Source organism: Nannobrachium achirus (assembly GCF_963921795.1).
Source record: "Nannobrachium achirus genome assembly, chromosome: 12".
Taxonomy (NCBI): Eukaryota; Metazoa; Chordata; class Actinopteri; order Myctophiformes; family Myctophidae; genus Nannobrachium; species Nannobrachium achirus.
Window position 1 is genome coordinate 12022162 of NC_137832.1, and position 25943 is coordinate 12048104.

General features: G+C 41.1%; 2 protein-coding genes and 1 long non-coding RNA gene across 3 annotated transcripts; 1 reads left to right on the forward strand and 2 right to left on the reverse strand.

Annotated features, from left to right (window-relative positions):
- Positions 1-1853: 1853 nt before the first annotated feature.
- On the forward strand, positions 1854-23423 carry LOC308295392 (uncharacterized protein; the record flags this gene model as incomplete). Its single annotated transcript, XM_080738447.1, has 7 exons — positions 1854-1927; positions 2168-2231; positions 8829-9086; positions 9216-9392; positions 20619-20738; positions 21173-21265; positions 23292-23423. 7 exons carry the CDS (start codon positions 1854-1856, stop codon positions 23421-23423), a joined length of 918 nt encoding a protein of 305 aa, XP_080594573.1.
- On the reverse strand, positions 11752-14522 carry LOC308295897 (uncharacterized protein). The gene is made up of 6 exons (XM_080738968.1): positions 14484-14522; positions 14291-14370; positions 14053-14139; positions 13868-13945; positions 12211-13636; positions 11752-12100 (listed from the first exon to the last, which is right to left on the reverse strand). The coding sequence occupies exons 2-5, from the start codon at positions 14327-14329 to the stop codon at positions 13532-13534; spliced, it is 309 nt and encodes a 102-aa protein (XP_080595094.1). The 5' UTR covers positions 14330-14370; positions 14484-14522; the 3' UTR covers positions 11752-12100; positions 12211-13531.
- Positions 14530-15571, reverse strand: LOC308295898. Its single transcript, XR_013962594.1, has 5 exons — positions 15472-15571; positions 15214-15285; positions 14911-14967; positions 14685-14756; positions 14530-14561 (listed from the first exon to the last, which is right to left on the reverse strand). It is a non-coding gene; the product is annotated as an uncharacterized lncRNA (long non-coding RNA).
- Positions 23424-25943: the final 2520 nt, after the last annotated feature.

A 25943-nucleotide genomic window follows, 5' to 3' on the forward strand; every position in this document is an offset into this window, starting at 1 on the left:
AAACCGCAGAAATGCACTTTCAGAGCCGAATTCCGAAAAGTATCGGTTAGGGTCATGAAACCGCGTCTCCGTGTGTCAAAATGGCCGAATCAATAGTAAAAACTATCGTCTACAAAAAAATCGACCTCATGTAATGACCTCCTTAATCTATCCTACAAGTAGCCTATAGTAACACATCTCATCTCATACAATGGACCATTGAGCCAGTGTCATGTTAATTCATGAAGTGTGAACGTAATGCTAAGGGATAATCGTTCATTCTCTGAACGGGTGTTAATTTGCGCTTTTGAGTGATGTTGGCCGTTTTATAATAATAGAGCGTGCGGCAACGGTGTGAATGTTTTTGATTGATATGCGTGCGTGCACCAGTCGTGGAAAAAGCCTACTCCGATTTTTATTCTTTTAGGGTGCAGGGCACTGCAGGGAAAAGCGACGTTTCCATGTCAATACATCATCTTCGTCAGGTCACGTTCACAATATAGGCAGCAGGCAGGCCACGCATGCAGAGTCTGTCATCTGACCGAAACAGTCAGGCAGAGAGGAAAGAGGTGTGTTTTTGACTGCTTGTGCTTGACTGACTGACTGACTGACTGACTGAACTCGACTGATTATCGGTCACGGCTTTGAACGAGAATGATGTGACGACCGGCTCAACGCCGGCTCCAATATCCCCCCCCCCCCCCCCGCTTCCCGAAAGTTGTGAACGACCGATTGAACGATAATGACCGAATCTATCTTGTGAACGAACGAACGATGATTTGGTTCACGGAAATGAACGAAAATTCCCACCACTAGTGTAAAGTAAAGGGGGGGAGGGGTGTTCACTTCTTGCCTGTCTATGGGAGGAGTGATGACTACCTCCGCCTCTGGCCTCCTGAAAGGTGGATTTTCAGGGCAGTTTTGAAGGAGCCCAGCGAGCTACATGTTTTAAGGGAAATAGTTAAGGAATTCCACACTTGAGTGGCAGAATTGTAGAAGGGGAATTTACCTATATTTGTGCTATGGGTTTGTGTTATCAGATCGTTGTGTGCTGGTAGTTGCCAGGTTCTAATTTGCTTCCTTTTTATATAGAGGGATTACTCTTGCCATCTTAAATACTTGTGGGACGTGACATTGACTGATGGTACATTTGTAATGTGGGCTACTATGGGAGCAATGAGACAGCTGCATCTCTGAGGAATCTGGTGGATATGTTGTCAAGGCCAGTAGCCTTGTTTGGTTGGAGGGTGATGAGTTTTTTCTTTTTTTTCTAGTTTCTACAGGTTTGAATGAGAAAGAGTCTTGTTTTGCCCCTAGATTCTCATAGTGAGCTTGAATGTGGGAGGGGGGAGTTTACTGACCAATAGGGTGGCAACGGTGGTGAAAGAACTGTTCGCCACCACCAGCTTGTCAGTCTTGAGTAAGCCACTTGAAATAGTGCAGATGTTTGTGCTTTTTGTCTGAAGTTTGTTATTGCAGCCTAATTGTTTTAGTGCCTCCCGCAGTTTTTGTGGGTGGCTTTTATTTGCCTTAATGTTTTCATTAAAACAAAATCTTTTGGCCTTTTTGATCATAGTGTTATCTACATTTCCTTGTTTTCTGCTTTTTTCGAGTAGCTCATTTTTAGTTTTGCTGTACTCAAAGTAAATTTAGTTTGATGGCTTTAAATATGAGTGAGCTTACTGGGGGAAAATATGTGCTCCACTTCCTCCACACAGCTGATTGTGTGTCTTTTCCTGTAGAAATGTGTGTACTGCTACTACAGCCAAACCAGGGAGCGTGCCTACCCAAACCAGGGAGCGTGCATCCAGTGTTCAATGGAAGACTGCCCCACCTCTTTCCACGTCACCTGCGCCAACATCGCCCGGGTGGTCATGAAGCCTGCTGATTGGCCCTACGTGGTGTCAGTCACCTGCCACAAACACAAAACTCGCAGCGGAACTCGAAGGTGAGCTGCTTTCATTGTCAGTGTTCCAGGACATGGTACCCATGATCAGCCATCATTTCATTTCATGGTGCTTTTTCTTTTGTATTAAATAAATAAATAAATAAATAAATACAGAGAGAGATTTATAGAGAGAGACAGAGAGATTCATTCTGAAAGTAATCATTGCTATGGGGTGTTTGTTCTGTAACAGGGTTCTCCCTGTCACTCCAGTTCTTTTGTAATTCAAAAAAACATTTTCAGGCAGGATGCCAATTTCAACAACCTCAAAGGAGTAAAAGGACAGAAGGTTGAGCAGCCACCAGTGGTAAGAGAACATAATATCATATATGAATATGACTAGAGATGTACTGATATCATTTGTTCCTTCCCGATATCAATTCCGATACCCATAACTTGAGTATCGGTCGATACAGAGGCCAATGTGTAATACAATAAAAATAAAATCTAGATCAGTGGTTCTCAAAGTTGGGTTCCATTTGTACACTCTCAAAGTTAAGGTTCTGCCTTGAAATGACAATGTTTGAGAACCACTGATCGAGGAATAAATGAATAAATACAACCATAATGATATATATATATATTCCTCGATCAGTGGTATATATATATATATATATATATATATATATATATATATATATATATATATATATGTATATATAATTATGGTTGTATTTATTCATTTATTCCTCGATCAGTGGTTCTCATATATAACTAGAAAAATATTGTTCCTTCGAAACAATTGTGGGCTCGCTTCAAGCCAGAAAACAATGGCTATAAAAGTACAAAATGTCAAGATCGCAGGCAGTGCTCTCTTTGACGTTACTGACGTCAAAGATTGGTCCATTTTGTTCCAAAAATGTGTTGTGCAAAAGTTGACCCGCTGGTGGCGCTATAACAGGCCAATGTAAGAAGGGTGGTATCTGTTCCTTGACCTATTGGGAATGTGCTTGCAAGATTTCACGCACATTGCAGGCTGTGTTCATGATTTGAGGTGTTTTTGGCTTTGGCCACTTTATCGCTGCTTGCAGCTATATTCATTATTATTTTATTTGTTTTGTGTGTGTGCACTTCATAGGCATATTAGATAAAGGTCCTTAGATTGTGTGTAGAATGTTTCATGCAAATTGCAAAAAAAAATCCTAACGGGTTTAAGCGTTTCACAAACTGCTCAAAATGATATAGCGCCCCACTTTGGCCAATTGGGGTAAGATTGGTTTTAGTGATATTTGGACTAACACTCTACATCTTTGCCAAATGCCATGAACATGTTACTTTGCATGTATGATTTAGAGGCAGAAGAATAATTTGCATAAAACTGCAATATTCATTTAATTTATTTTAAAAAGCATGTTTCAATTTTAAAGAAATCCGATCTGACAGATCTTTAGATATCGGTCCAAAGTTCACGTAAAAAAAGTTTTGTGCACGTGGAGCGAAAATTCCAGAATAAAAGCGGGTTTACGCGTTTTACAAACTGCTCAAAATGGCGGAAAATCTAAGGGCAGAGCTTACTTAACAAAGACACAGATGTCTTCCGCTCGAGTCAAAGCACGCGTGTAACAAGTTGCATGTCTTCAAACGAAACGAGGCATGACTTATGCCCGTTTAAAGTTTGAATTTTCAAACGCTTCGTATAGCGCCCCCCTTTGGCCGATTGGAATAAAATTATTTTCAGTGATACTTTGACTAACCCTCCACATCTTTGCCAAATGCCATGAACGTGTAACTTTGCATGTATGATTTAGAGGCCGAAGAATAATTTGCATAAAACCGCAATATTGATTGAATTATTAAAAAATTATATTTCACTTTAAAAGAAATCCGACCAGACAGTTTGACCGTATTGGTCCAAAGTTCATGTGAAAAAGGTTTTGTGCGCGTAACGCAAAAATCCCAGGAGGATATAGATTTTTACTGTTTTTCATATAATTCAAAATTCTGGGGGATCTAAAGGTCAGAGGTTAAAGTCAGAGCGTAACATTTGTTCGGCATGAGGAGACGCATACGTGTATACAGGTTTCATGGCTGTACTTAAAACAGAGCATGATCTATACCTGTTCAAAGTTCGCACTTTCGAAGGCTTCCTACAGCGCCACCATTTGGCCGATTTGAATAAAATTGGTTTCAGTGATACTTTGACTAACCCTCTACATCTTTGCCAAATGCCATGAACGTGTAACTTTGCATGTATGATTTAGAGCAGGGGTGTCGAACTCATCTTGGGGTGAGGGCCGCATTGGATGAAAGGCGACTTGATGAGGGCCGAACCAGTCGCGGATCGGATGGCATGCACACTCGCGCACATGTTCGCTCTGTTTTTCTTCCTGTCGTCTCAGCCACTGCTGTAGCTAGCAGTATAGCAGTATATCATTTTACAAATTGTGTTCATTATTAAGTAAAATAGCTACTTTCATTATTGGTATTACAGTTGCAGTTAGGTACGAGAGATGCTATTTGTTTAAAGGAGTAGTTCATCCCCAAAATGACTTTTTTTTTCTTTGATTACTCACGCCATGGAGAATTGAGTTCAATAATATATTTTTATTTTATTTGTCGCATTACTAAGACAAAAATGTGATAATAGTACACTTCCCCCCATTGATTCCGGATGGGGACCCAAATGCATTTGGGTCCCCATCCGGAATCAATAGGCATGCATTTATTGTAATCAAATTTCTGTTTTAGGAATGAGTATACATTGGCTCCATGGCATTTTGGGGGTGAACTACTCCTTTAAGAAGTGCCAATAAGAATAAACCATTTGATAATAGAATAATTCAATTCCTGATAGTCTCCAGTACGCTATAATTTGTAAATGGCAAAAAAAAATATTATTGATGCAGGACAATAATTATTTTTATTGTATTTTATAATAAAAAAAATAAAAGTAATGAACAATAATGGCATATTCAGAAAAGATCGGAATAATAAAACTTTTAAATTTTTATTATTATATTTTTTAAATAAGTTATTTTTTTTAACAACATTAATTTCCATGTCTTATATGTGTAATCTTTGAGTACAGTTCGAATATTGTAGTTATGTTCAGGTATTATTCATAGCCAGACCAACCACCCTATTCCTAGCAATGCTGTCATCTTCAAAGAGAGAGAGAGAGCTGGTCACTTAACATTCCAATCAATCAACTCAATCACTGCCAGGTGGGAGAAACCTAGCCTGCAGTGTACAGACATTAGTTAGGTTAATTCTTAAAACAATCATAACTCTTGACAGGAATGGGCTAGAGACTTACTTTTTTTTTCTAAATGCTCAGAAATGTATGCTCTAGCCTGGGGGGCCGGATTGAATCATCTCGCGGGCCGGATTCGGCCCGCGGGCCGTATGTTTGACATCCCTGATTTAGAGGCAGAAGAATAATTTGCATAAAACCGCAATATCTATTGAATTATTAAAAAATTATATTTCACTTTAAAAGAAAAAAGTTTTGTGCACTTGACGCGAAAATCCCAGGAGGAGATAGATTTTTACTGTTTTTCATATAATTCCGAATTGTGGGAGGTCAAAAGTTAGAGGGTAAAAGTTGTTCGGCATGAGGAGACGCATAAGTGTATACAGGTTTCATGGCTGTATGTATAACACAGCATGAGCTATACCTGTTCAAAGATCGCACTTTCGAAGGCTTCCTACAGCGCCACCATTTGGCCGATTGCTGTATAAAGTAATAGCACACGTCGCCACTGTAAGCTGAACACATTGATGTTTTTATTTTCATTTTCTCATTAAGTATGTAGGAGTTGAAAGGTGCCAAAGTATTGAGGAGAACTTACTAAATAAACAAATAAATAATGACAATATCTAAAGTGTGCTCGCCTTATAGGCGAGCCCACAATTATGGTTGTATTTATTCATTTATTCCTCGATCAGTGGTTCTCAAACCTTGTCATTTCAAGGCAGAACCTTAACTTTGAGAGTGTACAAATGGAACCCAACTTTGAGAACCACTGATCTAGATTTTATTTTTATTGTATTACACATTGGCCTCTGTATCGACCGATACTCAAGTTATGGGTATCGGAATTGGTATCGGGAAGGAACAAAGTCGGGAAGGCGTGTTTCCCCTATATGCATTAAGGAGCGGCGGGCCGCCGGCCCTTAAAATCCGGCCACCGCTCTATGATTTTTTTATTTAATTTCTTTTACATTTTTTTACTTTTTTTACTTCTTTTTTTTTTTGCAGAGGAATTATTTTCAAAACAACGTGACTCATGTTCAATGTTTAGAATAGCGTTGTTCTCTCGGTTAGGTACGGTTGGAAGGAGATTATAACGCTCCTTGGCCGCACTCATTGGATGGAGAAACAGCTCTGTCTGCCCACCGACTAACCAAGTACAAACAGCTCTCGTCGTGACGTGAGGCACTGGCACTGTTCTATTATGGAACAGGAGAAGTTTACTTGTTGTCCAATAGATCATTACAGCTTAGCTGTACATTTCAGATCCATTTAAAACATATTGATTTTAGATTGGTGTGGTTTGTGGTTGTTTGTGGCTACATGTGCAGTTTGTGTCTGACTGTTAGCAAGCAACCTATGCTAGCCTACAGTGTGTGGAGAAATAACAACATGCAGTTGTTGGATGAATAATTCGGAATTTGGAATTTTAGAACCGTTACCCGAACAACCCCGAAATGTGAGGGACCCGGTCCGACGGCTAATTAGATCCGATACCCGCGCAGAACGAGAGGTCCGAGACCCGAACCTGTGACCCCGAAATGAAAGAATGCCAACGTTATTATATTGTTGTATGAGACGTCTTTCTTACCTAAACGTCGCCATGGTAATGGTTGCAGCTGCTGCTGCAGCTGCTGCAGCTGCTGCTGCTGCTGTCAGCGGCGCTGTGTCTCTCGTCACAACATGATCTTTTCCCAGACCAGTAAGTCAATCAATGCGGACAGTTTGTAAATACAAATAAATCCAAGTTTTCTCTATTCCTTATTCTTTTGCTAGCCAATGCTAACGCTATCGTTTTCTGTCGCATGTGTTGTTCTTTATATCTGTCTGCTTTGAGTTTCCATTATGCTTTGCAGAGCATGACAACACACAATGACAACTCCATTGTAAACCATTAACCAAAACGTTACGTTAACCCTTAAGTTCTGTTCGGGTCATTTTGACCCGTTTTACATTTTCATTTGGAAAAAAAAGGTAGAAGTTACATTTTTTTCCACCTCTCACTGGCCTTAAAGATTCTTCTGAGATGAACATGTAAAAAAGAATATTTTTGCACTACACCCATGCTACACCCCCCTCATATTTTTTGAACCTTAAGTGCTGTTCGGGTCATTTTGACCCGGGAAGCACAGATGCACAGAAATACACAGTATTATGCCAAAACACAGACACACAGTCACCCCCACTTCTAACACCCCCCTTCCGAAGCCCCATTCCGAACCCCCCCTCCCCCCCTCACCTCCCCCCCACACCATCCCTGATGCACAGAAATACAAGGAATCATGTACAAACACAGATACACAATCACCCCCTAACCCCTTCCACCCCTTCCACCCCTCCCCCCTCCAACCCCCCTCACCTCACCCTTACCCCCTCCTCCCCTCCAAACCCCCCAAACCAACCCAACCCCACCTCCCTCCCACAACCCCCCACCCCCCCCGCCACCCCAGATGCACAGAAATAAAAGAAAGCATGTATACTAACACAGACACACAGTAACCTCCTTCCACCCCTCCTCCCCCTCCTATCACCCTCACCCCCCCCACACCCTTCACCCCCTCTCCCCCTCACTCCTCCCCTCCTCACCCCTCACCCTCACCCCTCACTTATCTGAAGTTTTTCTTGTGACTGTACTGTATCTTTACATTATTTTACATAAACATAAGGTGCTGTAAAGTAACACTGTAAATCAGGGGTGCTGTGGATGAATGTGACGTTCATGTGTGTTCACATGTGTGTTCAGCTCTATGTGAGAATGATGTCCTGTTCTTGAACCACAAGTATTCAATTAATGGGCATGTTGAAAAAAAAAAAAGTTCATAAAAACATTGTCTGATTGTCTTTGTTTCCTATAAGCATGAGCAACATTGCCCAGTATTAAATAAAGTCGTTTTTTTTACATGAATTTCAGCTAAATCAGTAAAAACGCCTAGCTCTTTCAGTGTTTAATGTGATATAGCAAAGCAGAAATGCAAAGATTTAACATATATATCATATGAATTGTTTGGTATTTAGTCAAAGTCAATGTATCATGATGATTTGTTAAGTTAAAAATTATATTAGTGTTGTTTTTTTTAAACCAAATATCCACCAACAGAACGAAGGTGTAGTGAATCTGAACAGAACTTAAGGGTTAATATCAACAATCTTTGATAATAATAATAACAATCCAACTGCCCCATACAGTGTTGTGTCGTGACTTTGAGTGAGTTCTAAACAAACAGACAGACAGACAGACAGACAGACAGACAGACAGACAGACAGACATTTCGTTGTTTAATAATAAGATATATATATATATATATATATATATATATATATATATATATACATACATACACATACACATATATATATACATACATACATACATATATATAAGGCTGGGACTTTAACTGATTAATTGCGATTAATTAATTACAAAGTTTACGCGATTAAAAAAATTAACACATTTTAATCGCACTTAGTTTTTGCACCACAGAGCCTTCAGTTTCGGGCATACTGATCATAGCGATGCACCAACCAAGAAGAGACAACAAACTGAACAACTCTACATGTGACTATAGGCCTTCCTTATAGTCCTTCCTGCTGCCTTTCTAGTTCAAAACCTTTCTGAAATTAGATTCATGAAATATTAAGTAAAGGTATACAGGGTAAGTGATTTCATTTAACAAAAAATTGTAACAAAAGTAATTGTTTTCCTCCGATCAGGACAGAGTGGGACCTTCCTCCAAACATGGTAGAGTGGGGGCGGGACCTTCCTCCAAACATGGTCGAGTGGGGGCGGGACCTTCCTCCAAACATGGTCGAGTGGGGGCGGGACCTTCCTCCAAACATGGTCGAGTGGGGGCGGGACCTTCCTCCAAACATGGTCGAGTGGGGGCGGGACCTTCCTCCAAACATGGTCGAGTGGGGGCGGGACCTTCCTCCAAACATGGTCGAGTGGGGGCGGGGCTTACACGCACCAAGGTACTTTTTTGTATTTCATTTTCCCATGGACCACCTGTAATCATGCCATTTGACCACTACTTGGCGGTAGGGGTCAAATGGCGCCAAAAGACGATCTCACCCTCTCTCTTCCCCTCCTTCCCCCTCCAGCAGCGGTTGGCTCCCATGCCCCCCAGAGAGCCCACTCTGGGTCAGAATGTGATTGGTCGATGGTCAAACGGTTGGTTCTACCACTGCGTCATCATCGGCACAGCGACGCAGACCTTCTACGAGGTTCAGTTTGAAGACATCTCCTACACCGACAACCTCCATCCTGAAAACGTTGCGGTGAGTCATCGCATGTCCACGAAATCCCATGCATGTTGTATAGTCATGGAGCAGTGGTTCCCGAACTGGGGTTCGGGACCCCCAAATTATTTTGGGGGGGGGGGGGGTCCCCAGATGGTTTGCTTAATGTGCATCGTTGTTTCCTCACTCAACAATAAACAAACCTGCATAAAGTATAAGTGTATATCTGCACATTTCTAAAGGTACAATTGAATGACTTTTAGACCTTTTTAAAGGGGCCCCATATGGGGTTAAATTAAGGCCAATTCAAATTCGTATTCGTACTTTGCCTTTTTTTTACTCGTAAACATTTTTACCAAAAAAACTATACGTAAACAAATTAATTGGAAAAAAATATCCGTAAAAAAAAAAAAAGTATGAATGTTTTTGGGGAAGCTGCAGTGATTATAATGCCAAAACAAAAAAACAAGACAAAATACGAATATTTTCTTACTGATTTACGAGTTGTTTTGTTGGTTTACTTCATCACGAATGCTTTCATCATCTCACGCACACGAATGAAACGCTCACGCACACGAATGAACCGGCCAATAATCACGTGATCGGCAGAGAGCCAATGGGGGTGCGGCCTTTCCACTAGCCAATCATAATTCTCCATTCTTGGCAGCAGTTGCCATGTCTGGTAAAAGTGAGTAATCTGTTGTTTATGTTCCTCACATAATATACCTATATCCACACGATATTTGTTTTTAAACTATTGACTAAATTGACTAATCAATCATTTTTATACATTAAATAAAATAGAAATGCATATATTATTAATACACACGATAAAAGCACTGATAAAGGTCACTTACAGATGCTGCAAATCAAAACTAGACAATTAACCTTACCTCCGGCCCTGACATTTTTACTGTAAATACAATATTTATTGTTTCTTATTTTTTTCTTATGATTGATGATACAATGTGCACAATAGCCTAATGTATTTTATTATTCTGTCATTTAATGTACATAGCATCCATGAAATGTGAAATGGATGATTACAAAAACAGACCATTTGGCCAAAACAAACTAGTTACTATGATGAACAGTGTTTCATAACAGATTACAGTACAACTTTGACTGTACAACCTGGATTAATGAACATTTTGCTAATAAAGAATGCAATCAATTCCTAATGTAATTTATTTACTTACCAGCAGACCCTCTGATGTTATAACCAAGCTAAATAAGTGTTCATGTACAATAGGTTATTTCACATTGATGTTAGCAGACAGTGATGACCAAGATCAACTTTAGGCTGGAAGGAAAAAATGCTACAATAGTCAAATACAACTGCACAGAATTATATTTTATTAGACAGTGGCTCCACAGTGTGTGGCAACCAAGTTAATCAAACAGATTTTCCTGCTGAGTCCCCGTTTCAATGATGTGTTCAATTGCTGAATCTTATTTGTTAGTTTCTTTCTACATGAAAACTAATTATAATAGAACTTGCAGAATTAATTGTACAAAATTATCGATGTGATTGTTTAGAGATGTAAAGGATGTTTGGAGGAGGGTTTCAGTATTTCTAATGTAGGTGTTGTAACAGTAATAGTGCCTGGAAAGGGCATTACATAGAACTGAAAATGGAAGGACCATAGGTTAAGTGTCTGTTCAGCTCTACAACGCTCTTCAACCTACTAAGGCTAGACTCATTGGCTAAGTTGACCTCAACAATGAAGATAGATGTCCCTACTGTGGTGTCAAATTTCAACATCTCAAAAGTGCATTCTGCTGTAATTATATTAGAAATGGGCAAATAAATAAGAATACAAATAAGCACCTAAACTATTTTCAAACAGTAACAGAGCACACATGAAACACATTAACCACTGTGTGCTGGATTCCAGGTAGTGAAGACTGTACGAGGGAGAAGGACACTTTGAGCAGAACACTTGTCGACATAACACCTGTCCAGGCAGGGAGGAACATGAACCCAGTGGGAATTAGGAACTTTGGTAACGATGCCACCCCAGAGCAAGAATATCATACAAGGTTTCATAATTTTAAATTGTAATTAGGGAAAAGCAAAGATGGGAGAGTTAAATGTTTTCATTTAGTTCTATTGTTTTAGCGATTTTAAATACTTTATTTCAGTGCATGTGTGCAAGTGCCTAAATGTGTCCTTTTAGACACAATAAGCTGGCAATTTATTTTATTACAATTTACAGTGACACTACTAGCCCCCATAAGTAACATCTGTCCATGAAAGATTGTGGTGCCTCTTTTTGAATGGACTTATTGTATCTAAAAATACATATTTAGCCATTGTACACGTCCCCAAGCACTGAAAGCAATGTAATCAAAATCGCTAAAATCATAGAAGAAAATTAACACATTTTAACACTCATCTTGTCTTTTCTCTAATTACAATCTAAATATGAAATCTTGTAAAGGTGTCCATTCAGTCAAGTTTGCGATTCTATGTGGTGATGTCAGACGGAGAGAGAGAAAAACAGAGAAACCATCACTCCTCGTGCTCATGGCGGAGGGCGTTGTAGAAGCCATGGAAATCACTGGGCAACACCTGCTTCATTTCTTGCAGATGTTTGAAGTTCATCGCTTTAATGGTGCGGCGGCAAGTGTAGAGTGGGGACACTGTGGTGATGTTGCTCTTCTTCCTCAGTGATGGGGACTCGTAGGGCTTCCAGGCGTCTGAGTGGTCGATCTTGTACTCCATACTGCCATCAACGTTGTACCTAGGATGAATACAAGGACAGTGACAGGGGAGAAAAGTCAGGTTTTAATACTCATTAAATAATGTTTGTTTTGGTTTCCGCAGCTATGTCATTATTATGTATTCAAATACCTGATTGCTCGGAGGTCATGCACGGTGGGATCCCCAGTGACCTTTCCCGGGCAGATGGCTTTGCAGAGGTTCACCTGGCTGAAGTTTTTGAAGAAAGTGTGGTCTACATACTTCACTTGGTATGGCCTGGGATTGGTACGGGCTTCCCGGATGGCAACGACATACTCAGCTGGAACGCAGATGTCTCTGTTCCTCAGTCTTCTCTCAATCACACTGTGCACAGGATGTACTCATCATAAGAGGGATGTTCTTCGAGGAAGTGCACGATGCACGAAGCAAACTCGTTGGCAGAGAGACCAGCTTCACCCTCGTGCCATAAGTAATTTGATGCATCATGTGAAGTCATGTCATACATGGTAAAGTTATGGACACAGAGCTTGGTCTTGAAATAGAGGGATGAGGCCTGTAGCTTGGAGCAGAGCAGGAGCCCCTGAAGATCCATGCATGTCACCAAGGTCTTCTCACCTGCCTCGTCTTTGTCCTTCTGCTTCATGGCTTGTGCAGTGTCCTTTTTGTTGCAGTGCTCCTTCCATGTGGCAGCCTCAATGTTCCCAGCCTTGAACGCACAGCAGGTATCACACTGGTCTTTCTTCGGGTGAAAAAGAGAGTAATTCAAACATTAAACATTCTGGTGAACACTTGCCTTGACAGCGCCTGGATGCCATGGTCTGCACTGGAACGGATATACTCTGCATGGAGGTGATTGATGGACTTGAACACAGGCTCCAGGTACATCTTAGTAGCCTGATCTCAGACTCAGCTCACTCTGAGAGTGGGCGGGGTCTCTGGTCTGGAAGCAGGCTAACATCTTAGAGGACGAGGACCGGCAGTAGTGCGAGGGAACTTTTGGAAGGTCCAGAAGGAAGGTCTTCAAGAAGTCAGACTCCTCTTTCCTTACCCTCACCCGCTTCTGCTTATCTTCCTCAGTAGGGCTTTTCCCTCTTCTTCCTACCCACTTCAAAAAAGACCACTGCTTCAAGCCTAGGGTTGACAGGAACATGCGTTGGCACACTCCGAGTCTCCTGCCATCTACGACAAGGTGACAGAAAATGGATGCCGACCTCCTGGATTTCTCTGCTCCTGTCCTCCGTCGCTTTACACTGCTCACCTCTACCAATGATGCAACATAAATCTTCCTCTCACGCCAGTCTAATTTCTCCCAGAAGTACTTGAAGATCTCTTCTCGCTTCGACTCTTCCACTTCTCTGCAGTGCAGTTTACTGGACCTGTGGCCGGCTGCAGACTGACATGACACACCCATTTTTCTTCCCTCCTTTAACACTGACTCTCTATTCTTCCTAGGCCAGATATGACTGGCCTATCATTCTACGCCTCTTCTGGATGTTGTTCTTCCAGCCCTCTGGATTTCTCCTCTTCCTACAGAGACCAGCATCAACACCTGAGGAGTCTTCTTCCACCTCAAGTCCTATATTGTGTCACAAAAAGAGAGAAAATTTGTCATTCAGACCATTAGTGTGCGAGTCTCTCTGTGTGTATCTGTGCAGCCCCTTGCGTGCACATCTGTGTGGGTATGTACATGTGTACTGTATGGATGTGTAGTTGAAAGAAAAGAGTTAAATAGCAAACATGCACCATGCAAGATACTACATTACACACATGTGCATCAATGTGTCCATATTAATAATGACAACAACACCTTCATTTCCAGATTCCGATTCACCAGGAGAATCACCATGTTGGTCACGTTCAGGTGTCCAGTTTCGATCAAGCGGATCTGGGAAAGAAAGAGGAACAAACAGAATGCACACGTTGACATAATTCAGTGTTGCTAGGACTTTGCATTCTTTGCTCTGGCTGACTTAAGCCTGGTTGTACACAAACCTTCTTCGTCCCCACTTGTGTCGTCATCCTCAACTCCTTCAGAATCTTCATCCTCCACATTTGAGTCCGGCTCAACTCTGTCTGCACCTAAAGAACAGAAAAGAAATATGAGATGTTCTCACATTAAGTGTGAGGCGCTTTCTGGTCATGTACAGTATGATTCTGAAGGAAAAAAATTAAAATGCAACATTCAGCAGTCACTATTTGTGTTTATTACAGTGATTATTAATAATAATACCTTCATATCCAGATTCAGCAGCACCAGAAGAATCACCATGTTGGTCACGTTTAGATGTTAGGGTTAGTGGTCGAGTGGATCTGGGAAAGAAAGAAACAAAATGAATGCAATGTTAACACACCTGCAATTCAGTGTCAGGCTTTGCTCTGGCCAATAGCCTCGGTTCCCTGGCACTTGTTAGTTTTACACCAACCTTCTTCTTCCCCACTTAAGTAGTCATCCTCAATTCCTTCTTCACCTCCCTCATTTGAGTGAGGCGCAACAACTTCTGCTGCAGAAAAAGAGAAGAGACTGAATGTCAAATAGAAAACATGCAGCATTGACAATAATGCAAAGTGTCACATGTGTGCGTCATGTTTTTGTATGAAAGACTCTATACAGCTATTAATATTACCTTCATATCCAGATTCAGCAGCACCAGGATTATCCAACTCTAATTTAAGGTTCCATGATGAATCAAGCTCATCTGGTAAAAACATAAGAGGAACACAATGTACAGTGAATGCAAAGTAGAAATTACATTGCCAAGATGTTGCATCCTTTGCCCTTAATCTGTTTTACCACAAACCTTACTTCTCTCTCAGTGGGTGTGGGTGTGTGTGCGTGCGACAAAGACAAACCTTCAATCTCCTCAATTGATGAGTCCTCCACAACTGCTTCTCCTGCTGCTTCTCCTGCTGAAAGGGGAAAAAGGTCACACGAATTAATGAAATGGCTACTTTTTAAGATTGTGATACTACAGCAGATACTGATTAACAATTTGTGTTAAGGTAATAATACTATGTTTGAAACTAGTACAGCAACAATTCAAAATGGGTACTTAGTGCATGTTTAGGGATTTGTAACTAGGACAGCAGGTACAATACAAAACCACACATATGTGTTTCTATGCACTATAATTCATAACACACCACACCACATACCTTCACTCCCAGATTGAATCAAAACAGCTGACCCAGCACTGGCAGCATCAACTTGGTCACAATCAAGTGCATCTTGGAAAGATACAGATTATCATTAGAACACTGAATACAGCAGCTAATTATTGTAATTCATGATTAAAACACTTTGATTTCCAAATTAATCACACAAGTTGCACCACAGCCAGAATCACTACACACATCATTAAACTGAGCTGACTTATTCCTATTTTTCTTTCTATTTTTTTTTATCGCACAAACCTTCTTCGCTGCTTTCACTGCTCTCTAGTACAGTCTCTGCCTCGTCATGTCTGCCCCTGACATACTTGACGCTAACCAAAGCACACAGCTCCTCCATAGAATACATCATCCTGAAATGTTATACAGAAAATAAAAGGAGAATACAGGGTTAAAATCAAGGGTAACACAATGGTGTAAAGTAATTAAGTACATTTTCTTAAGTACTGTACTTGAGTACAATATTGAGGTATTTGTACTTGACTAGAGTATTATCAATTTCCAATACTTTTAATCCACTATATCTCAGATCCAAATATTTTACTTTTACTCCACTACAAGCTGAATTATTTCCAATTTCCAATACTTGTACTCCTCTATATCACAGATCAAAATTATTGTACTTTAATACACAACAAGCTGAGTGCCTTTGGAGTACTTTTACTCCAATGCAAGCTCACAGTGCGACACATTGTGAGCATGTAGATCTGCCATTTTCAAAATATTTGAAATGGGACATTCTGCATAGAGTACTTTTACTTTTGGCACTTTAAGTACATTTTGATGCCAACACTTTAGCCATTTTATCAAGTACATTTTGAATTCCAGACTTTTACTTGTAACAGAGTATTTCTACATTACATTATTGATATTTGTACTTAAAGTAAAAACATTTGAGTACTTTTACCACACGTAATGGTACGTTTTTGTCCAGATGGAACCAAATGGACCCTTTATGGACCCGTTAAGGGTCCATTTGGTTCCATTGACACTCCATAGAAGTTGTTGTGCTGGCAGCTTAATGTAATGGTACGTTTGTGTCCAGATGGAACCAAATGGACCCTTTATGGACCCGTAAAGGGTCCATTTGGTTCCATGGACACTCCATAGAAGTTGTTGTGCTGGCAGCTTAATGTAAGGTATAAGGTAAAGGTAAATGGAAAACCACATGGCAAATTATTTGATCGATAACGCCAGTTGCGGTGGGTTGACGGAGGCGAACCATGTTTGAAGCAAAATCAGTGTACGACGCTGCTTGTTCAGAGAACAAACAGACAACACAAACATCAGAGAACAATACTTTCCTTGAATAATAACAATTCACACGACGCCAAGCACAATCGTGAACATGATCGTTGGTATAACCTAAGCATACAGTTCTCAACAAGACATTTGGTGATACTTTACCTTGTAATAATGTCGAATTCCGTGTCGTTTAGTGAAGAAAAAGTTTGTTGCTCTGAATCATTCCCCTCCTCCAGTCCTTCTTCTCCCGCGGTTAGATACGCGTAGTGTGATGGACAGGTTGAACATCCAATGGTGATGTCGTTTCGGAGCGTATCTCCGTTGGCTGTTGGATACGCGGTGTGATGGACAGGTCCCACATCCAATGGTGATTACTGTTTCAGCGTATCTCCCCGCCCATTACATACGCGGTTTGAGGGACATGTCAAACATCCAATGGTGATGCGTGTTAAATAGCTTGGTCAATAAAACAACTTTCCATTGGCCATTTACACACCAGCTGATACTAGCAGAGAGAGGAGAGTGAATGTAATCCAACTATGATGAAAAGTAAAAATCCATAATAATGGACTTACGTGGTTTTCATTGGACAGCGACGATATTCTGTACTACTAACCATGTTCATCTTTTTCGATTAAAACACATGAATCATGACATGTTTACGTCTTGTGAATTATATCAGCTTTATTCAAATGCATTCAGACAATACAGGCAATATCATTTCACAGGCAATTAGCCTTTTATTTAGGAAAACAATAGAATGTAGTCTTGTATCAGCTTTATTCAAATGTATTCAGACAATACAAGCAATATCATTTCACATGCAATTGGCCTTTTATTTAGGAAAACAATAGAATGTAGAGTATTGTATTTTGGGCGGATTTTGTTTGCATATTGTAAATTAAATTGAATAAGGTTCTGAATAATGTAGGTGTAGCTATAGAATAGGCAAAGACAAATGTGTGTTGTGAATAGAATCAATAGTTTCCTTCCCAATAAAGTACAGGGGTGTGAGTTTTCCTGAACCAAACAGTCGTCAACCTCCCTCACCACGAAGGACCACAGAAAGTTTGTTGTTCCTTCTTGGAGCTCTTTCAAGAGGTTGAATTCTCAAATCTGATTGCTGCTACATCCTGCCATCGGAACCCTGATCGGCTGATGTGGTCCATGTCATCACAGTTCCTGAAAGAAAAATAAATGTACCCAAGACAAGACTATGTATATTATTAAATGTATTTTTATGTATGGTAAGAACAGATATTTACTGTTACTATAGCTATCATTTTACAATGTTAATGAAACTGGACTTAGTCAAAAGTAAAGTTGTTTATAACATGTACTGTGTAGACTATTTTTACTTTAATTAAAGAATACATTTAACCAAATGAACCTGTAAAGGTCTACACTCAGATTGAAATTAACATTGAGGATTTTTACTCTATTTGTACAGATTGTTTGGTCCCCATATACTCGTTTGATAATCACCAAATTAATAAGAGGTAATAAGAATTGACTTGTATTATCCCACATTCCCACTGACCCCCATTTAGGCCAGTGACCCCATAAGAGAACATTTTTACGGCTCTAGCAGTGATTCCCAACCATTTTAATTTCAAGGACCCCCAGTTTGACATCCATTAGGCTACTGACCCCCCATTTAATAGCATTTGTATCTCTGAGACCCCAACTTATATTGTAAAATCATACGTTAGCATAACTCAGAGTGTACACATGGAACCAAATGATTTGTACAGTTACATACCCCTAAGGGTCCATTTGGTTCCTAACTATAATTTAGCTGGGGACCCCCTGGAACTCCCTGGGGGTCCCCGGACCCCACTTAGAGAACCTGATGATGTAGTAGCCTATTATAGACGGAGCTAAGATGCTAATGAGGCTAGCGTTAATATTAAACCTTCTTTACATCAAATAAAGACCCCGGACTAAACCCTAAAAGACACTACTGCTAAGCACATTTAACAAACGTTTTATTAGATAGATTGCTGTATTTTATGATAATAATAGCGACGTTATCTTACCTTTCTCTGTCGGCTCTGCTGTGAAGACTGTAGCATAGTTACATACGTTTCCCATAAACAACAGAAAGCAGAGATTACTCACTTTTACCAGACATGGCAACCGCTGCCAACAATTGAGAATTATGATTGGCTAGTGGAAAGGCCGCACCCCCATTGGCTCTCTGCCGATCACGTGATTATTGGCCGTATTCATTCCATGCATGCATTCGTGTGCGTCATACAGATTCGTGTGCGTGAGATGATGAAAGCATTCGTGATGAAGTAACCAACAAAACAACTCGTAAATCAGTAAGAAAATATTCGTATTTTGTCTTGTTTTTTTGTTTTGGCATTATAATCACTGCAGCTTCCCCAAAAACATTCATACTTTTTTTTTTTTTACGGATATTTTTTTCCAATTAATTTGTTTACGTATAGTTTTTTTGGTAAAAATGTTTACGAGTAAAAAAAAAAGGCAAAGTACGAATACGAATTTGAATTGGCCTAAATATAACCCCATAGCCCCACCATGAATTTCACATGTTTCATTTATTTTGGTCATCCCAGTGTCTCTTCCAGCCCCCCAAAAAGCCCATTCATTGACTCTAATCCTTGCCTTTCATTTCAGTGATTTTCTGAATGGGCGTGTTTCTGAACGGTACTCTTTTGAAATCGGCCCCATGCTGTATCATTGCAAATTTAGCCCAAAGAGAGCGCCCCATTGCAAGTGCATTTTGGTATTGCATCTGAAATGCCTTGGAATTAGAGACAGACAGAACATGACATTTCAATATCCGAGTGGTTGTTTAGGCTAAAACCTGCATAAAATCGTATTATAGACCAATATTTATATAAAAATATATTTTTTGAAAAGCATGGTGGGGCCCCTTTAAGACCAAATTGGCCAAATTGTCAAATAGTACAAATAGTAAGAAAGAGGCAAACATTGTGAAAATCGCAGTGCGAGGTGTTGTGAGTTGTAGCTTGGCTATTTTCACAAGATTTAGATTGTTTTAAATCTAATGCCTACAATTCCCAGCTATTTTTGGTGAAGAGAGAGAAAAGTGGGGGGCCTAATTTAGACCCTTGGGGGTCTCAGGCCAAGTATTAACTCTTTAACTGCTACTGACGTTCCTGTTCACCCGTGACGGCAGCACGATGCCAATACGGCTTGTTCTTTTTACCTCGTCTGATGACTGTAAAGCTGAAGGGGGGTCGTGCCGCCGTGTACAGTACAAACATCTCCGGTAATGCTGCTCTCAAAAATCCACACCACACGTAAACATCAATGGAGTCCCAAATCACTTCCTGGCTTTTTTCTGTGGATCTGTTGCTCTGATGCGATTCTGTGCTCTGAATGGATGGCAACCGAGCGGCCCAATTCACATTGATTCTTGCATAAGCCTTCTTGCACCAGACCCAATAAATAAATTATAACATCTGTCAGTAAAACTGTTAATCTCTATATGGATTAACACTTCTCCGCCAGGTAGTTTTTATAGCATCTTATTTTGAAGGACCCACGGAAGACCACGCCGAGTTACTTGCCGTTTGCTGACATTGATTCAACTCGTTTTCTTGCGGTCGGGAAAGAAAGAATGTGACCGTGACCACTCACCACTGAAAAAGTGTAGGAAAAAAAATCGATCTGCTACTTTAGCCATGTTTGAATTTGAATCCTGAAAAGTACGGGTTTTGGAGACATCATGAGGTTTCCACCCAACAGAGACGGTAAAACTATTTCCTGCGTTGTTCTTGCTTAATCCACGAGGTCGCACTGTCGCTCCGCATGTGACTAGAAGTGTTTTTAACGCAGCGTGTTGAAAAAAAGCCGTGTGCAGGCTAATCGCTCCGCCTGCCAGATTACCAGGCAGTGCCATACCTGTGAAAAGCCCTTCATCAGTTGTTTTGTCTTACATCTCTCTCACTCTTTTTTTATCTCATCCACCTGTTTTCCGCTGTTTCTTTCTCCCTCTCCTCATGCATCCAACAATTCCCTCAACCTTTTTTTCCATTATTTGTCTAATTTTATCTCTTGACTCTCTCTCTCTTCTTTCTCTATCTCTCTCTCTCTCTCTCTCTCTCTGTCCCTCTCTTACACACACACTCTCTCTCTTCCCCCTCCAGAGCCATGACTGTCTTCACGACGGCCCTCCAGATGTGGGGGAGCTGATACTGGTTCACACCAACGATGGAAAGGTCCACAAAGCCTCCTACATCAAGGAGCACGTGCATCAGCTCTACCAGGTGAGGAGAACACTGCAGGCTGCTACATTGCACCACACACACACACACACACACACACACACACACACACACACACACACACACACACACACACACACACACACACACACACAGTCCAGCCACTTTCTCATTATGAACACTGGAACTATTCTCCGGGGAATCAGGTCAGGACATTGCTGCAGCAGGTGGTTTTGTCAGTACAGCCGGACTGATCTTGTCTCTTTAGTCATTCTTTCATATAGGTTTTTAATTTGTATGTTAGTCATTTTAGGAACATATAGTCCATAACCTGTTTAGATAAATGCTAGCTATACTATGATATTTAGATAGATGATAGGTATGTTATTTAGAGAGAAGTTAGGTTTTAATTGGGTAGATGTCAGGTTGGCATTGCCTTTTGATCTGAGCGTTCCTCTTGGTGCTTCCGTCTTCAGGTGGAGTTCCAGTACCAGACTCAGGCTCTGCTGAAGCCCACGGAGATCTTCATGTTGGACCAAGAGCTGCCCAGGAGGGTCCGCGCACGCCTGGTGAGTAGCGCTAGAAAACACCATCACAATCCACAAATGTGTGTTTTAAGTCCGTGGTTCTCAACCTTTTCAGGCCACGACCCCCAAAATAAGCATGTTTGAACTGGGGACCACCCACTCTGACGAGCACTTAAGAGTTGTAAGACTTGATGCGTTAGATTTTTATTAACAAGGTTCGCAACGCAAGGCGTTTTGAGCATGTAGATCGTCTATTTTCACAATTTCTGCCTCCAACATTGACAATATGGAGAATGTTATTTTTGTATTTATTTTAGAGATATAAGGGTCTTAAAAGCCCGGCCCTGGCCCATGACATTCTGATTGGTGCCGCTACTTACAGCCCGAAGCCCGACACCTTATTTATTGTTAATAATTATTTTCGAGCGTGCGCTCAAGAAGTGTTTTGAACTATTTTGAATTTGAGATTGGGGAATCAATATAGGGCGATTCATTCGAGTTTTGCTGTACTGTCTGCGCCTACTTTTATCTCGCCTCGTTGCTGTGTGTGTGTGTGTGTGTGTGTGTGTGTGTGTGTGTGTGTGTGTGTGTGTGTGTGTGTGTGTGTGTGTGTGTGTGTGTGTGTGTGTGTGTGTGTGTGTGTGTGTGCGTGCGTGCGTGCGTGTGTGTGAGACTGCCTGGAGTCAAGTGTCTAGGAAAAAAAGCCCTCAGCTCATTGCGGCCAGCCCGGCTACTTTACCCATGACACGGCCAATGACAGTTTGCGCTTTCAGATGCGTGAGAACCCATGGCCTAGGGTGCTGCCTCCCACGCACCCCCTCCATTCTAGCTAGCGCACATTCTGAGACGTCATGCCTACAAGTCTAGGGTGAAATTCAGAGCACAAAGTGTTCTGAGCCTGCATGGCCCTGGGTCCCATGGTGAAATACCAAGAAGGCTTACAAGGCTCTACAGGAGACCTCTGGGAAGGCCAGCACTCGTGTCGTTGCGCTGGTATAAAGTACGCTTTTAACACAACTACTGCCTCTTAATCTGAAGGTTTGCTTGGTGCCTCTGTGCCACGCCGTTTCCTCCATAGGCCGCCACTATTATTTTGAAGGGCCGGAAGGGGGTTGTTTTTGTTTTTTTGGATTATCACTTGACGGCAACGATTACGTCATCTAGTCACATGACAGTGTGAGCCCAGAAGAGAACATGGCTGCGCCCAGCTTTTGTGTACAGTATGGAGAGTGGAGACCATCCTTTGTATAAGAATGTCCCTTTTGGAGAAAATGAAGTCTCTTTATGGGCCTCTCAATGGATTTACTATGGAGGACGTTAACTTTGCGTGCACGCCCGACGTGCGTTGTAAACAAATCGCGGACATTACCGATGCGGGCGGGACCGGAGCGACGTACAGTAAGTAATAATATCTTTACTGTATATACAATAAGATTGACAGTCCTCGCCGTCAACGGCGCCATGGTATTAACCCTTTCACTGACGGTGAGCGTCGTCAAGGGCAGCAGAACAGTTAAAGGACAACTTTGTTTTTTACAACAAGGGTTCATATTTTAGATTAGAGAATAGAAAAAGTGAGTGTTAAAATGTTTTCATTTGCTTCGTTCTATTGTTTTATCACATTTACCAGGCTAAAATGTGGGGCATGCGCACGCATGGGGGCATGCGTACAAGTGGCTAAATATGTCTTTTTAGATACAATAAGCCAGCAGTTTCTTTATTGCTATTTACAGTAACACTTCTAGCCCCCATAAGTCACATCCAACCATGAAAGGTTGCGTTGTATCTTGGGAATGGCTTATTCTGTGTAAAATGACATGCCCCCAACCACTGAAATAAGAATCTCTAAAACAATAGAAAGAAGCAAATGAAATAATTTTAACACTCATCTTTTATATTCTTTAATTACAATCTAAAATATGAACCCTTGTTGTAAAAAAACTAAAGTTGTCCTTTAATGTCAATATGCCTTCTATGAGCGTTTTACTAAGAGGACATCAGTCTACCATTGAAACAGAGAGTAAAAGGCCACTGGGCAGCAACAGCCTGTATGTTTGTGCTCCTCTAGGATCCATCCATCCAAGGAACCACAGAGCAGCCGTCGGCCTCAGAGGATGAAGCCCAGGCAGCCAAGCGCCCTCGCATGCCGTCCAGCTCTGACCCGACTTCCCCGGTCATCCCACTTCCGACACCACAATGAACGTCCACCGAGTGGATGTACCCCGATGGACGGGCACCGCCAGCCATCATAGGTCGACTATTTTTGGCGTGTGGCACCGTCGTGTGACAAAGTATCAACTCCCCCCTGGAGAAGAAAATCCACACAGAGACAATAAAGCACTCCTTTTCATGCATAAATTCCACAGGAATAAGTCAGTTTCACTTCAATGGGAACAGTATAAGAAAAAGGTTCATTGTATTAATTGCAAACTATTTTATAGCTATTTTACTATGCAGCAGCACCTCACCAATATTGGTGCGCACCCTCAGTACTTTATTTTTTATTGTATTTGTCCCATGATTTTGTAACCCATTTTCACCCTGTGCCAATTGCCTAAGTTGTAATCCTGGGCTCTGCTCTCCCTCTGCCAACCTGGGGATGGGCTCCGAACTGAGCTCATGCTTCCTTCAGTGCATGAGGAGAGAGCAGGCTGCATCACATGACAGAGGGGAGCTTCCCCGGTTGGACGTAGCACGTGGAAGGAACACGTTATTCCAACCAATTCCGAGCCCCGGCTGGCCATGCCCCTGGACATCAGGATTACTACCCTGCTTGTTCTACCCTAGGGGAGAACAAGCAAACTCCACAGAAAAGCCCTTTCGCCAACCCCACCTAGGGTGTTGGCACTGATGACGCGGAGGAGAGAACACGCCCACAGCGTCCTCCAACAGGAATCGAACCCAGGACCTTCAACAGCGCTGCAGACTGCGTCACTGTGCCCCTCAGTACTTTGTTTTTTCTTTTTATCATAACATTTTGTATTGTTTTCACATTATATAAAAAACAGCAATAATATAGCAATATACAGCAATATACATCACAATATAACCAATCAATCATCTTCAATCCGTTCGTTCAAATATAACTCACACAATCGATCCATAGAATTATACAGTCAGCAGGTTTTTCAGTTCAGATAGCACATTTTATACACAGGTAACAAATCAAAGAGACACATAATATACAAATTGAAATAATTTCTCACGTTGAAATGTAATAGATACCACTGGTGTTTCTTCACGTTTAGTTCCATAGAACAGAAAGAAAAAAAAAGAAACTATGCTGCTGAACATTGATTTATGAACAAAATGGATTTACATTTGTGTTTAATCACTACAGAAATGTTTTGAACGGTACGGCAGATGAGTGGGTCACTCAGGATCAAGGGTTGGATTGTAAGTCTCTGTGACATACTAGTGTCATGTCCAGGGGGTGTACTTGAATCAAGTTGCCTCACACTACAAATACAGGAGATACACTCTTGCCTACTGGCTACTGCCGACTCGGCAAGGCTTACATACTGTATGCAGCGGATTCTGACAATTATTTTCGAAGGCAACGGGCGGTTTGTTGCCATTTGCTGATTTAAAAAATAATAATAAAAAAAAGACCCACTCCGTTCCCATTGTAAAGTATTGGCAGTATCAAAGCTTGGCACGACTGCACCCTTAAACTGTTTATTCAAGAGTGAATTGCTTTCATGTGTCTCTTTAAGGAACTGTTTTCTCTGAACCATTTGTTACACTGACTGGTCACAGTAGGAGTAGTTCTCTTTATGCCTTATTTGGTGTGATCTGAGGCCATCCGCGCAGTGCTGTAGCACACTGCTCACAGCGGTAGGACCTTTTCATCCGAACTTTCTCCCACACTGGTCACTGTTTGAGACTATCTCTACGCCTGAACTTTCTCCCACACTGGTCACACTGGTGTGACCAACTGGAGGATTGATTTTGGGGTCTGTATTGCAAATTACAACTTGATGACATCACACATTGTACTTTACAATACAAACCCCAAAATCCAGTTCTAGGCAACACAGAAGGGGGGGAACCTTTTTTCTATTTCCACACAACTCCTCTAAGGTATATTAATGACACAGCTCAATATTGAAAATGGGTGGTCTTCCCCTTTAAGTGTTTGTTTCCGTGGTATTCATATATTTTTCCCAATAGTAAGGGGAACATAAGAAAATCTGCGAAGTAAATCGCTACCAAAAGATTTCTTCACCAATGTGTTTCTAAAGGTGTTTAATAATATGTACTAAAAGGTTGACATTCAACTCCCGGGGGAAACCTCATAAAAAATGATTCATATTTGTGTCCCATTAACGCTACAAATGGCCCCCCAAAACGGTGAAAAGTGATGATTCATCACTAAACCATCGTTTTGTGGGTCCGATTTTAGCCCAAGGAATGTTTTTCGTACAAAACAAATGCTTGCAATGGATTCAGCATCATGAAAAACCCCTAGGTTTGACCCCTCACATGCTACTTAAAGCAGATTTATGTTGTGTATTCTTTTCCTGTATAGTAAATTAATGGGACACAAACACAAATCAGTTTTTTTAAGAGGTTTCCCCCGGGAGTTGAATTTCAACCTTTTAGTACATATTATTACACACCTTTAGAAACACATTGGTGAAGACATTTCTTGGTAACGATTTACTTCGCAGATTGGTCAAATATCTTATAAAATCCCCTTACTACAAAGCTGGTCAAA

Bases quoted from the DNA above. Each gene is read 5' to 3' on its own strand.
- LOC308295897 (XM_080738968.1), bottom strand. From the start codon at position 14,329: ATGGTGATTCTTCTGGTGCTGCTGAATCTGGATATGAAG. The intron at 13,946-14,052 runs GTTTGTGTACAA...TTTCTTTCCCAG, and splicing joins CACAAGTGGGGACGAAGAAG to ATCCGCTTGATCGAAACTGG. The intron at 13,637-13,867 runs GTGTTGTTGTCA...GACACAATATAG, and splicing joins ATCGGAATCTGGAAATGAAG to GACTTGAGGTGGAAGAAGAC.